This window comes from Etheostoma cragini, chromosome 24, assembly GCF_013103735.1.
Source record: "Etheostoma cragini isolate CJK2018 chromosome 24, CSU_Ecrag_1.0, whole genome shotgun sequence".
NCBI classification, from domain to species: Eukaryota; Metazoa; Chordata; class Actinopteri; order Perciformes; family Percidae; genus Etheostoma; species Etheostoma cragini.
In genome coordinates, this window is record NC_048430.1 from 13,544,296 (window position 1) to 13,559,388 (window position 15,093).

The 15,093-nt window shown below is 42.8% G+C and overlaps 1 protein-coding gene across 2 annotated transcripts in view; it reads left to right on the top strand.

Annotated features, from left to right (window-relative positions):
- Positions 1-1,815: 1,815 nt before the first annotated feature.
- runx1 (RUNX family transcription factor 1) overlaps positions 1,816-15,093 on the top strand; it is a 36,966-nt gene continuing 23,688 nt past the window's right edge. Inside the window, exons 1-2 of one of the 2 annotated variants that reach the window (XM_034864902.1) lie at positions 1,816-1,825; positions 10,883-10,885. Coding sequence is in view for 1 of the 2 variants with exons in the window: in XM_034864901.1 (XP_034720792.1) it covers positions 11,875-11,962 (88 nt within the window). In the remaining variant the exon portion in view is untranslated. Of the gene's footprint in view, positions 1,826-10,882; positions 10,886-11,825; positions 11,963-15,093 lie in introns of those variants that run through there. The other variant, XM_034864901.1, reaches the window with a different exon arrangement.

Here is a 15,093-nt window from a genome sequence, read left to right on the forward strand (position 1 = left end):
CCCAGGCCTCAGCCGCTCAGTCCTCAGCCGCCCATGTCTCAGCCACTCAGGCCTCAGCCACTCAGGCCTCAGCCTCCCTGGCCTCAGCTGCCCATGTCTCAGCCACTCAGGCCTCAGCCTCCCAGGCCTCAGCCGTCCAGACCTCAGCCTCCCATGTCTCAGCCACTCAGGCCTCAGCCTTCCAGGCCTCAGTCGCCCATGTCTCAGCCACTCAGGCCTCAGCCACTCAGGAGTCAGCCGCCCAGGTCTATGTTGCCCAGGGCTCAGTTACCCAGATCGCAGCCTCCAAGGCCTCTGCGCACAGGCCACAGACTCCACGGCTTTAGTCGCCCAGGCCTCAGCCGCCCATGTCTATCAGAATCAGACATCTATCTTCATATCACCATCTAGACAGCCCCTACCATGCTGTAGAAAGCCAAATGTTCATGGATTATAAGATCAGTCTGCATTAGTCTACATATTTATGTCAAAAAATCCCTAAACATGTCTTTATAAAGGTTCCATGATTTCTTAAAACAGCTGCTCTATGTATTTTCTGAGAAACGGAAGTCGAACTGGAGTGAGGTAGATTCTCTGGGTGCTTTCTTAGCATGACTTTTTAATGTTTCCCTCCTCCTGCATCGGCAACAGCAGGAAGACAGAGCTCCAGTAACGATCCCTTCATTTCCTCTCCTCTGTTTCATCTTTCTCGTTAATATCGGCCAGTTGTGCATATTTTCTGCAATGCTGATCTGGCTCAAACACACTGATATTTGTTTGGGTTCCATTACTCATCACACTGACTCCAGCTCTGTGAGCTTTTGACCTCTTCACAGAGGCGGCTGGGAGAAAATGTTACATTACCTTTAGCTGATGCTTTTACCCAAATACGTGCATTAACCATGGAGTTACAAACTCAGAGTATCAATACTTACACATGTTCTGTAGACATAGTAGGTTCTCGCCAAATGTTTAAACATTTTAATACCCCCTCAGTACTGTCTGAGCATGGCCTACCATTAAGACAAGCCTGTACTACAGTGGCTTGAACATGGTACTTAGCTAGAACTAATTAAAAGCAAGATGCTTCCCTTCTCAGTGAAGGAATATCACAAACTTCTACAGAAGATTAAAGTTCTGGAAACCAAAAGTCACCAGTTAAAAGTAAACGTGGTAGGAGAGGGACCACATGGTACTGACACCACTTGGCCATGGACCCAAAACAGTGGACAAAAGCATGCTAACACATGGCTAATTAGCGCCAACAAAACTGTAAAAAAAAACTTAGAGTGATGACAGTATGGGGCAGTGCTAAGTGGTGCGTCTGCTCTACAAGCATAACAAACAGGAAATCTTTTATTTATGTTTTACGCAAGGTGTGCGGCCCCACAGAAAGAGATCATAAAGTGTTTTTAGTTCTTTCAAATTAATAATAATTAATAATAAATAAAAATCTACCAATAGAGGAAATTACTTAACTGTCAGTGAGCGTGCCGACCGGGTTAGGTTTAGAGTGTTTCTGTTTCCTCTGATAACAGCTGACAGTAGATAATAAAAAGCGTCTCATCTGGGAATCCCACAATCAATCCTCCATCACAATGGTGGGGATGGGGCAGGGGATATGACACATGATTTTAGTGTGGGAGATCTAGGTTCAATTCCCACTGTGATACATTAACCACAGTGTCCCTGAGCGAGACACTTAACCCCTAGTTGCTCCAGAGGGGTGCGACCTCTGACAGATATAAAATTAAAAACCCCTTTGGATTGAAGCTTTAGCTAAATGACATGTGATGTGATGTAATGTAATGTAACAATCCTATGTCATGTGGACCTGAGACAAACTGTTTACTGAGATTTAGTGAGAGAGGGGAACCACCAGCCAGGCCACAGACCCACATTTAATGATAAAGCTGAATCATACCGGAGTGTGCTCCCGATCCAAGCTCACTACCCTGCACAGTAACTTTGGTCACTGCCAAGACAAGGCCGAGTCAGTGGTTGGGTTCAGGTTGGCAGATGGTTACGATTGTGGAGGTAAACCTCCATAATTTGTTTTTCTGCCTTTACACAATAAACTTTGATGACTATATGTTTTAAGAAATGTCGTCACCTGTCTCTATTTTCAGTCACCCTCTTTGCTTTGCTACACTTCTCCGCTGATTCTAAGCTCCTCCGAAGTTTCTAGAAACCGCCGACAGCGAACAGCCATCTGACGATCGATGAAGCCTGGGATCATCCCGAGCTTTTTCACTGTTCCCAAGTAGTTTTTTCTCCAAACCACACTGGGTTCCCTTCAGCCTTAATGGGCGAGATAGCGGGTGCGTGTCTGTGAAGTCTGGTGGGACAGTTGTCCCTTCGGTCCTGTGGTTAACAAAGAAGTCATGCAAAGAGTCGCCTCACCCTTTTCTCGCTATGCCTCACCCCATTTCTTCGTGCCATCCCCATTTGTCCCCACATTGTGGTTAACAAGTGAATGCAAAGTGTTGGCTTAAACCCATTAGCACCCTTTTTTCTCTACTTTAAATTCCGCCTGGCAACTTAGACCTCTGATTTATTCATTGGCTCGTTTGGGACTCTGTGTGTCCCCGTGTGGTTGGGTTGACGGTATATGATTGGCTAATTCGGCTGGTTCCTTCCACTGTGATGACCTGTTTTATGTTGTCCAGAATCTGTGAGGTTACTTAGCATGCACACACACACACACACACACATACACACACACACAAAACCAAGTACCCAAAGCCTGAGGGTGCGAATGGCTAATTAGTTGATTGTAAGTGTCATTCTTAAACTGTCGATCAAATGATCAAGGCCGTGTAAAATTCATTGATTTTAGTGTCTTCTGTTCTCTGACCATGATAAAGCTGGACTTGAAACACGTTGTTAAACTAGAAGCTACGGTAGAGGTGGGGTTGGCTGGGGCGGCAAGAGCGGCAGGAGCGGCAGGGACAAGGGAAGATGTGGAAGGGTGCGGTCAGGGTAAGGTAAGGGAGAGGGAAGATGTGGTAGGAAACATTGGGGTACGGCAGGTAAGGTGGAGGGAGGGGATTTGGAAGGGAACAGAGTGGGTAAGGTGAGGGGGAGGGAAGATGTGGTAGTATAGATCGGGGAAAGCCAGAGGGAAGATCTGGACGGGTACGGCGGTGGGAGGAAAGATCTGGAAGGGTACGCTGGAGGAAGGGAAGATGTGGAAGGGTACGGTGAGTCACATAGACCTTGGTTCAGATGTTACTCATGTGGCAACACTGTCAGAGTTGTTCTTTCTCTGAACGTCTTGTTCCTCTCTCCGTTAGCAGAAGGAACAACACATTTACTGTACCTGTCACAAGTCAAGTAGACCTCATCAGTCCAAACGACCTGCACTGAAACAGGTCCAAACAGAACTTCACACACACTAAATACAGACCCACAGATCTTTCTGATCCCTTGTGATGTCCACATTCACTGTGTGTGTGCGTGTGTTGACTCGTTGCAGACATCATAGTTTGTGTGTGTGTGTGTGTGTGTGTGTGTGTGTGTGTGTGTACAATTTTTTTGCTCTAATGCACCTGCTCAACCATTCAAACTGCACTAAACACAGCCTGGGGCACTTCTATCTCCGTCTCTCTCTCTCTCTCTCTCTCTCTCTCTCTCTCTGTCTATCTGTCTGTCACTCTTTCTCTGTCCGTCTCAAAAAGTAGTCTAACGTTGCTCCGTCTTACCATTCCCGACATTTTTATGTGGAAAGAGTGAACATTTAACGAAACTTGACTATGTGCATGATTAATACGTATGCTCTTTCTCTCTTTCTCTCTCACTCTGTCTCTCTCTCTCAACATCTCTTTCTCTATCTCCCTCTCTCTCTGTGACTCTCTCTTTCTCTCCTTCATTTCTTATGTCAGAAAATCAATTTTTAGTTTAACAAGAATAAGCCCATCTTCAGTGATCGCAGAGGCCGGCTGAATAATTCAACACACACAATTACAGACAAAGGATAAACGCACACTTTGTACATTACAAGTATTTTAATGGGAGATAACATGAAGAAAAAGTGAAATTGTTGTTGGCAATTGGTGTAAAAACACATCAGCGTGCATTCCAATTATCCCTGAAACATACGGTCACAGTCATAATTGTAAAAAAAACCATATCTTTGGTTTAGGGTCTGTATGTACGGTGTAGGGTCTGTATGTACGGTGTAGAGTCTGTATCTATGGTGTAGAGTCTGTATCTATGGTGTAGGGTCTGGATCTATGGTGTAGGGTCTGAATCGGTCAGAGTGCATTCCAATTCTCCATGAAATATTTGGTCACACTCATCATTAGGGTCTGCATGCACGGCCTAGTACATGCAGTGAAGGGTCCGTTTCCATAATATAGGGTCTCTATGCGCGGCGTATGGTCCCTTTCTATATTGTAGGGTCCACATTTGCCGCGTATGGTCTAGTATGTGTGGCTTAAGGTCCGTTTCAATAATGTAGGATCTACATTTATGGTGTAGAGTCTGTATGTATGGTGTATCATCTGTATCTATGGTGTAGAGTATGTATCTATGGTGTGGAGTCTGTTTCTATGGTGTAGGGTCTGGTTATTTGCTGTACAGTCCTAATCTATGGTGTAGGGTCTGTATCTATGGTGTAGGGTCTGTATCTATGGTGTAGGGTCTTTATGTACAGTGTAGAGTCTGTAACGATGGTGTAGGGTCCATATGCACGGCCAAGTATGTGTGGCTTAGGGTCTGTTTCTATAATGCAGGATCTACATTTATATTGTGGAGTCCGGATCTATGGTGGGGGAGTCCGGATCTATGGTGGGGGAGTACGGATCTATGGTGGGGGAGTCTGGATCTATGGTGTAGAGTCTGGATCTATGGTGTACATACTTAATCTATGGTTTAGGGTCTGTATATGTGGTGTAGGGTCTGTATGCACAGCGGAGGGTCCATATGCATTGCCTATGCGTGGCGTAGGGTCTGTTTCTATCATGTAGGGTCTCTATTTATGGTGTAGATTATCTATTGTGTAGATTCTGTATCTATGGTGTAGAGTCTGTATCTATGGTTTAGGGTTTTTATGCACGGCTTAGGGTCCGTATGCACGGCCTAGTATGTGTGTCTTAGGGTCCGTTTTTATATTGTAGGATCTACAGTTATGGTGTAGAGTCTGAATCTGTGGTGTAGAGTCTGTATCTATGGTGCAGAGTCTCGATCTATGGTGCAGAGTCTGGATCTATGGTGTAGAGTATTGATCTTTGCTGTACAGTCTTAATCTGTGGTGTAGGGTCTGTATTTATGGTGAAGGGTCTGTATGCACAGTGTAGGGTCTATACACATTGCCTATGCGTGGCGTGGGGTCTGTTTCTATGATGTAGGGTCTGTGTTTATGGTGTAGATTCTCTTCTGTGTAGATTCTGTATCTATGGTGTAGAGTCTGTATCTATGGTGTAGGGTCTTTATGCACAGCTTAGGGTCCTTATGCACGGCCCAGTACAAGGGTCTGTTTACATAATGTAGGGTCTGTATGTGCGGTGTAGGGTCCATTTCTATAATGCATGGGCTGTATGTGGGGCGTTCAGTCTCTTTCTATAATGTAGGGTCTACATGAGCGGCATAGGGTCCATTTCTATAATGTAGGGTCTGTATGCGCGGCGTATGGTCCCTTTCTATAATGTAGGGTCCATATTTGGGGCGTGTGGTCTTCATCTTTGGTGTAAAGTCTGTATCTACGGTGTAGGGTCTTTTTCTATGGTGTAAATGTAAATCTGCTGTATTTATATAGCGCTTTTCCAGTCTTAACAACTGCTCAAAGCGCTTTTACATCTACAGGAAACATTCACCATTCACACACTGTGGCCGGGGCTGCCGTACAAGGTGCCACCTGCTCATCACATAAACATTCACACACATACGTTCACACTCCGATGCGCAGCACCGGGGGCAACTCGGGGTTCAGTGTCTTGCCCAAGAACACTTCGACAATGACTGCAGGGGCGGGGATCGAACCACCAACCTTCCGATTGGCAGGCAACCGCTCTACCACTGAGCCACAGCCGCCCCGCCAGAGTCTGTAGAGTCTGTATCTATGGTGTAGAGTCTGGATCTTTGCTGTACAGTCCTAATCTATGGTGTAGGGTCTGTATATATGGTCTAGGGTCTGTATCTATGGTGTAGGGTTCGTATGCACGGCCTAGTATGTGTGTATTAGGGTCCGTTTCTATATTGTAGGATCTACATTTATGGTGTATGGTGAGTCTGTATCTATGGTGCCGAGTCTGGATCTATAGTGCAGAGTCTGGATCTATGGTGCAGAGTCTGGATTTAGGGTGTAGAGTATGGATCTTTTCTGTACAGTCTAAATCTATGATGTAGGGTCTGAATCTATGGTGTAGAATCCGTATGCACAGCGTAGGGTCTATGTGTACTGCCTATGCGTGGCGTAGGGTCTGTATTTATGGTGTAGATTCTCTATCTATAGCGTATAGTCTGTATCTATGGTGTAGAGACTGTGTTTGACCCTGTTCAGCACTTTGGTCAACTGCTGTTGTTTTTAAATGTGCTATAGAAATAAAATTGACATTGACATTGACATTGACTGTATTTATGGTGTAGATTATCTATCTATAGCGTAGGGTCTGTATCTATGGTGTAGGGTCTGTATCTATGGTGTAGGTTCTGTATCTATGGTGTAGGGTCTGTATCTATGGTGTAGGGTCCGTAAGCACTGCGTACGGTCCGTATGCATGGCCTAGTATGTGCGTTGTAGGGTCCATTTCTATTATGTTGGGTCTGTATGTGTGGAATGGGATCCGTTTCTATAATGTAGGGTCTGTATGTGCACTGTATCTACACTGATGCACAGGACCATAAATCCTCCTATAATTTAAAAAAGATTAAAAGTTATGAATTTTGACTGATGCTGAACTTTGGTGACCACCAACCTTTCACTTCTTCATCCATCTGCCACTGGTTAAAAGAAACTCTGAGAGCTTTACAACGGCAACAGTAAAGCTCTGTCGCTCTGTGACGTAAAGTCCTCCAGCAGCGTTCTGTAAGTGGCTCGATGCAGTAAAACATTTAAACATGTGGCTGAGTTATTGGACGATGGAGACATGTAGTTAAAAACCTGATCGGTGATCAGAAAAAAATACACAAACCAACACATAGTCTAATCGCAGTTTAATGCCTCCTTTCATTGAAACCTTAAATTTCAATGTGTGTGTGTGTGTGTGTGTGTGTGTCATTTGGTCCCGCTGCTAAATGATATGTCAGAAAATCAATTAATTACTTTTAAGCGGCAGTTAACTGCATCCGCACAATACACCCCATGAATTATAGACGAGGTGTGTGGTTGTGTGTGTGTGTTAACTGAAGACAGTTGCTAACTCCTTCGTCTCTGATCAATTGATGAGAGTGCTTCGATGCAAACATACTGAGCTCACTGAAGTGTCTGATCTGACTCATCCTGTCTGATCAGTTCTACTGTGCGTGTGTGTGTGTGTGTGTGTGTGTGTGTGTGTGTGTGTGTGTTAAAATGAGTGATGGAGAAAAAAAAGAACGAACAAGATCAAGAGTGGGTTAGAAGCATGGCTGTGTTTTCTAAGATAACTTGTGTATTTGTGCGTGAATGCCGACAATCATAAAAACGATAGAAGTATTTGTGTGTGTGTTACATTTTTATGTTATTTTAAAAAGAATAGCAATCCAACCTTTTACGTTTGCTGTTTAAAACACTCAGGAGCAGTTTTCCTGCCTTTAGACAGCTCTTTGTGACGAGGAACTGAAGCCGTAATAAATCATCTTACCTCACAGAACCTGTTGGGATTTGCTACTCTACCTCTGCCTCCATTTCTAGTTTGTGTTATTTTGTTCCTTTGGGGTTTTAAAGAGTTATGAACTGAACTAACAATCTAACTCATTGATGGAGGCAGCAACTCTCCCCCCGTGTTCTACAACGTAAAATGCCTGTTTTGTCAAAGGACTCTGATGGCTTTGAAGAGATCATAATCTTTTCTTTTTAAATCATTAAAACATTATTAGAAATATATTCAACTCATTGAAGTTTCTAGTTATAAATACAAGATTCCTGAAAGTCAGATGACAGTAATGGAAGTTAAAAACTGTGATGATGTGTTAAAGGTGCTGAGAGATTAGGTCCTCTTTACCCCAGACTCCCTATACCCCTCCATCGATCCCGTTGCTCTGTGTGTGTGTGTGTGTGTGTGTGTGTGTGTGTGTGTGTGTGTGTGTGTGTGTGTGTGTGTGTGTGTGTGTGTGTGTGTGTGTGTGTGTGTGTGTGTGTGTGTGTGTGGTATTGATCCCTGCCATGCCCTGTCATTGGCCTCAGGGTGGCCTCAACTCAGGAGGTGACAGGGACAGACAGCCGCTGGCAGAGAGAGATGGACAGAGAGAGATGGACAGAGAGAGAGAGAGAGAGAGAGAGAGAGAGAGAGAGAAAGAGAGAGAGGTTATTGTGGGTGAAATAGAATCTATTCAATTCAATGGCTTTATTGGCATGGATGTCAGAAATAACAATATTGTCAAAGCATCAAGGATAAGAATTTGAGAAGAAATACGGTAGACATGTACATTGCACCACAGTAATATCATGGTAATAGTGGGGTAACAGTGTGATAATAATGAGCTAATATATAGGTAATAATTTGTAATTACCAAAGTAATAACTGGCCAATGCATCATAGTGACAAGATGTAACACTGATGTAATAAGGTGATAAGAAGCTAACATATGTAATAACATGCAGTTAACAAGGTAATAACTAGGTAGTTCTAATATTACCATGTCATTAAATAGAAACAGGGAGTTTATCAATTTGCACCACTGCTTCATGGTTATTACACAGAAAATACCAAATGTGTTTCTAGGTAAGAAGTCATAAAACTAAACATACAATGTGTAAAGTATTACCTTGAAAATAAAGGGAACTATTTGGAACATAAAGGGAAGATACATTTCAGCATTAAAATATGGCAATTACCAATTTTAAATTCCAAGAAGTGTTATCTAATTTGGAAGGTATGACGCAGATACTAGCCTATAATATTGTGAAAACATCAACATATACCACCCCATTATTACCATATTATTACAATATTTACATAACTATATTACCCCTACCCAGATATACATTTTTTCATCAAACCCATTTCTAGTTATTACCTTGGTAATTCTATGTTATCACATCTGTTAACTTATCACCTTATTACCCCAGTAATACATCTTATTACTATGATGCATTACCCAGTTATTACTTTAATTACACGCTATTACCTATATATCACCTTTTTATTATCACACTGTTACCCCACCATTACCATATTGTTAACGTGGTGGAATGCAAATTGCTACCAGAAATACATAAAAAACTAAAAAAACATGAAAAACCCATGAAGTAGAAGACAATATGAGAAGGTAAAATAAACTGAAGGACTATATGAGAAGGTAAAGTAAAATGAAGGACTATATAAGAAGGTAGAGTTAACTGAAGGACTATATGAAAAGGTAGAGTAAACTGAAGTAGAGGACTATATGAGAAGGTAAAGTAAACTGAAGTAGAGGACTATATGTGAAGGTAGAGTAAACTGTGGGGAGATGAGCTCCAGATATTACATGATGTTGTGCTGGTTGTCTCTCAGGCCGTGACATGCACTCACATATCTCGCTGCGTCTGCAACACTCGCACTACTTTCTCTAAGAAGATGTTGCCTTTTTGTGTGGTCAGAGAGTATCAAAATGTGGGAGTGTACATTTCATTTGGGTAAAGAGCTAAGTTCTGAGATCAGTGTATGTGCTAAATTGAAACAGGAAGTGTTCTGTTTCCACCTGTCATCTGTGGACAGAACTGACACGGCCTGTCTTATCTAGGCAGCCAGGTGTGGCTGTGGCTGTGTCCACTCAGCATACACCTACCCAGACTCTTTGTGGCTGGGGTCACGTATGGGGCTCAAGTACTTTGCTACTGTGTCCTCTCGGTTTAGGGCCAGGTGATGATCCATTGGGCTTTGACTCCAGTAATTCTCCGTGGAGCCAGCAGTTAGTGCGAGAGAGGCGAGGAAAAACTCCTTTAAGGAAGAAACCTAGGACAGACCCAGGCTCTTGGTAGGCAGAGTCTGACGGTTCCATTTGGGGATGTGATCAACAAGATAAAATATCGATAATTACGAAGTGACGATTGCATGACACACTTTGCGGTGCAACCTGTACACATCCAACCGCTTTACAGCAGGTCTTCCACCCCTTCCCCCCCACTCTGCTAACATATGGATATTTAACCCTCTCTACCTCTACATGTGAAAGGAAGCAACTTGGCACTGCGCCGGCCGATCCATTGATTTCCTATGTGGAGAGCTTTGTGCACCGCTTGGATTTGCCGCCGTTATCAAAGTTCAAGGTGCAACCATGGGCTAAAACGTTCTGTCTGTCTGTCTGTGTGTCTGTCTGTCTGTCTGTGGAATCGACACTGGATGTTCAAGACAGGAAAAGTAAACCCAGAGAACACAGACTGTCATTCCTTTATGAAGCAGAGCATTGAAGATAAATTATCTCCACTCTACCAAAGCATGAGTATGTCACACACACACACACACACACACACACACACACACACACAGTTTTGTGGCAATGTCACTAGCCAGAGGTCTCTGGGAGAGACTGCGGTGGCCTGCTGTCCTCTGGTGTGTGTTAGTGTGCCACACCGTCACCTCAAGGGTTTGGGTCTGTATTTAGCCAACATAGACCAGTGGTTCAGTAAACTTTAAGGCTACATCTACACTGCTATGAGACATTTATGTTTATGTCTAGTTTCCAAATATGAGACATTTAGAAACACTGCAGCCCTTGTTTTGCTTTTCTTGTCACAGACATAATTACATCAAAGTTTGGTTTCTAGGTCTTAAAGAATTTTAAGAAAGTCTTAATTTTCCTTCTTCCATGTAATGCTACCTCTCATGCTCATTGAAATACTCCCTCTGAGCTTAACACTGTTTTCATTGTGTTGTTTCTTTTGCGACTACAAAAGATACCAAAAAAAGTTATAGGTTAGCCAATCAGATTTTGTGTTATTGCTGCAAGTCTCTATCAGATTTTACCACTGACCCCAAAAAAATTAGATTCTTCAGAAATGTGGAAGTGCAAGTTCAACGATATTTGTCTTAAAAAACAGAATTCAGGGCAAACGTCCAATTGCCTACAATGTATTTCAAGCCTACTGCTTCTTATGCGAGTGAGAAAGCACTTAAACAGAGAGTGTTGGGTGTTTAGGCGCTGGAGTCTCACGCAGGAAGTAAGAAACATCCAACTGCTGTGAATGGCCTCTAGCAGACGAAAGCCATCTGCCAAGTAAAAAGTCTTAAATTTGACTTGGTGATCCCTGCAGAAACTCTGGGGAGGAAATGATTTGAGAAGCTAAATGAAATTATCAGCGTTAAAGAGCCCGAGGGCAAAGTGGAGTGGTGTCCCCCGTGGCTACGCTTTAGAGAAGGAGGCAATGATTTCAGCTTCACTGGCTCCTCTCCTCCGTCTCCCTCGCTTCTTTTTGTTTTTTACTAATACGTAGGGTGAGATAAAGGAGGGGAAAGGGGTGATGAGAGCTATAAAAAGCAGTTCTTGCAGCTCGTCTTTGCCAAACGAGTTTACTGGCTCTGTGTCTCCCTTACCTCAAATTTTGGATTAAAACAAAAAGTGAAAAATCAATCTTACTATATTTTTCTCTTTTTCGTCTCTTTTGCCTTTTCCAGTTGCTACCATCTCCCTCTTTATCTTGTTATTTTCTCCCTTTTCTCCCCCCTCTGAGTATTATTTTTTCCTTTGATACCCCCCCCCCCCCCCCCCCCCCCCCCCCCCCCCCCCCCCATCGGAAATTTGCCCTTGTGTGGCTGTTTCTTACCCCAGGATTGAAGCATGAACGCTGGGGCGTTCTCGGGCTCGGGCCCCCTGTCCTGGGCCGTGTACCTGATGAGGAAGGGCCGGACGGCGGGCGCACTCTTTGGTAAAGATTATTCTTTTAATCATCATCGTCACGTCAGTTTGTCTCATGTTGAACTCAATGCTCATGTGATTTATTCCATGTTTTGTGTAGAAACTTTTCCTTCAAAATAAGTCATCCTCTACATGTGTTGTGTTGTGGTTGCAGAACAATAAATACAGTTGGAGAAAAGTTTAATTCAATACAGGACATGAGAGACAAAAACATCAAGAAAAGTGAACGAAAAAGCAGGAAAGGCGACAACAATGTTGACAAAAGTGTAGACATATGTAAGGAGAAATTGATGAAAAGTTAAGATGAACTGATGCAAGCAAAAACAAATTGACAATTGTAAAGACAAAAACCAGCTCGTAGTCATCTTCATCACCAGCAGCAGTTTGTAAGTATATTATATATTCCATATATTATGGATGCAGTTTGGCTGATGTTGAAGTCCATGTGTTTCTTTTTTATTCTTTGTTATGTGTAGAAACATTTCCTTCACAGATATCCAGTGATTTATGTTCTGTGCCTTTTTTCTCTGAGAAAAGGCTTTTACATTCAACGGCACCCTCAGTCTTTAAAGCTGGTAGTGTCCTCACACTTCAACCCTGTGGCTGATGAATGGATTACTTGTTTGGTCGGATATTGTAAAAACCAAACAGTTATTGATATTTAACACACAAGTCTGTGTCTGGATACGTGGTTAACTTACCTGCGTTGGTGAAGGCTTTTCCACCCTGAACTATTTCATTATTTCCAAGAGATCCGAGGAAATAAGATAATATTATTGTTTTTTTTCTGGGTAATTTGGTGTTGGTGTTAGTGTTTTGAGTAGTTTGAGGGGAGGTTTTAGGCAACATTTATAGAGTTAATAGGGCAATTTTTCTCTCTTATAAATACAGAACATAAAGAGTCAGAGTGCTTCAGAATGCATGCCATCAACTGCGGATGTTTTGTGAGTTAAGTCTACATCTCCACCGTTTCAGTAAAATGTTTTGGCAAAAAGTGATCTCCTTGCACCAAGTGTTTTTGCCTACAGTAGAAGAACTAATCTCTAAGGGGGAATGGAAGGGGGAAATGCCTGAGTAGGGGGAATGAAAGGGGGGGAAACCAGAGTAGGGGGAATGAAAGGGGGGGAAACCAGAGCAGGGGGAATGAGAAGGGGCAATGCCAGAGCAGTGGGGCTGAGAACGGAAAACGCCAAAGCAGGGGGAATGAGAAGGGGCACTGCCAGAGCAGGGGGAATGAGAGGGGAAACGTCAGATCAGGGGGAATGAGAGGGGAAACGCCAGAGCAAGGGGAATGAGAGGGAGAACACCAGAGCAGGGGGAATGAGAGGGGAAACGCCAAAACAGGGGGAACAAGAGGGGGGAAACACCAGATCAGGGGGAATGAGAGGGGGAAACGCCAGAGCAGGGGAACAAGAGGGGGAAAGCCTGAAAGGTTATTAAAGTTTTCTCATATAGTCCTGACAGGGCTCTGCAGGTCCTTTTCATCCTTTAGATTATAAAGGGTCAGGGTTAGATCCTGAAGTGATGCAGGGATATTGTGACCTGTGTGTTGCAGGAGGAGAGGAAGGACACAGGCCACCAGACTGTACATCATGTGTTACCTTAGTTAGATGGTTATCCCTAACCCTAGCCCTAGTTGCATGTTCACATGATGTAAACGCAAGCATTTTAATCTCAGCCCTGTTGGACATTCTTGAAGGAACTAGAAAAAGCTATTGTTTTTTATTTGCAAAGAAATGTAGAGGAATGCAGAAACTGCAAGAATTGTTCAGTTATTGTAATTGATCCACAGCTGAGAAGGTTATATTATTCTGTGGCTAAGAAAGTCAATTATCGATAACTTTGATGTTTGATTGTAGCTGCATATTGATTATGGATCAGAGGACCGGATCACGTTACTAGTCCGTCAGAGAGAAACGCTGGACGAGCGAAATACAAATCCTTTCGTTCTCTCTCTTTCTCTCTCTGTCTCTCTGTCTCGGTCTCTCTTTCACTTTGTCTGTCTTTCTCTCTCTCTCTTTTACTCTCTCTGTCTCTTTCTCTCTCTGTCTCTCTCTGTCTCTCTCTCTCGGTCTCTCTTTCACTCTGTCTGTCTTTCTCTCTCTCTCTTTTACTCTCTCTGTCTCTTTCTCTCTCTGTCTCTCTCTGTCTCTCTCTCTGTTTCTCTTTCTATCTCAATTCATTTCAATTAAAAGTGGCTTTATAATTAACAGGACCATAGTGACATACAGTATCTCTTTCTCAATTCAATTGAATTCAAATGGCTTTATTGGCATGAATGTCCGAAATAACAATATTGCCAAAGAATCAAGGATAATAGGGTGAGTATAAATGCATGGACACAATTCATTGAGAAAACTTAAATAAATGCATTTAAGATAAAAAATAGGAAAGTAAAAACCGTATATTAATATAAAATAAAATGTTTTGTGTCAAATGTAAGAAAAGAAACAGAAGGAAACATTACAACCCATGAAGTAGAGGACTATGAGAAGGCAGAGTGAACTGTCTCTCTCTCCCTCTCTCTGTCTTTCTGTCCCTCTGTCCCTCAGTCCATCTCTCGCTACATCTCTCTCACTCTCTCTCCGTCTCTTGGTCCGTCTCTCTCTTACTCAATTCAATTTTCAATTCAAAAAGCTTTATTGGCATGAATGTCAGAAATAACAACATTGCCAAAGCATCAAGGATAATTATAAAGAAGAAGAAATGCATACATCAATTCTCTCTCTCAATCTCTTTTTTGATCTTTACACGTTCACATAGTTTTTCTCTCTGATTTCTTCTGCCGTGTACAAATCATCAGTCTCTAGAGGAGTAAAAATTTTTAGTGCAGGTTAAAGATCTCATCCCTGACTGAATACTAAAAGACATTTTGTGGCAACTCACGGCTTTTTAAAACGTCCTTTTCCAAACAAATACCCGCTGATGATGTACTCTCTCTCTCTCTCTTTTAGACGTCCACACAGTTTCCTAATCTGATTAATTCTCTCTCGCACAAATATTCTAACTTTAATCTTTAGTCTGTAAAGGACTTAAAGGACTCAACAGACAATGATGAATCTATCCCTCATACTCTGCTTCTGACTGGCTAGTAGTCCTTACCTAGGTACTGTCAGGGCCCTCATACTCTGCTTCTGACTG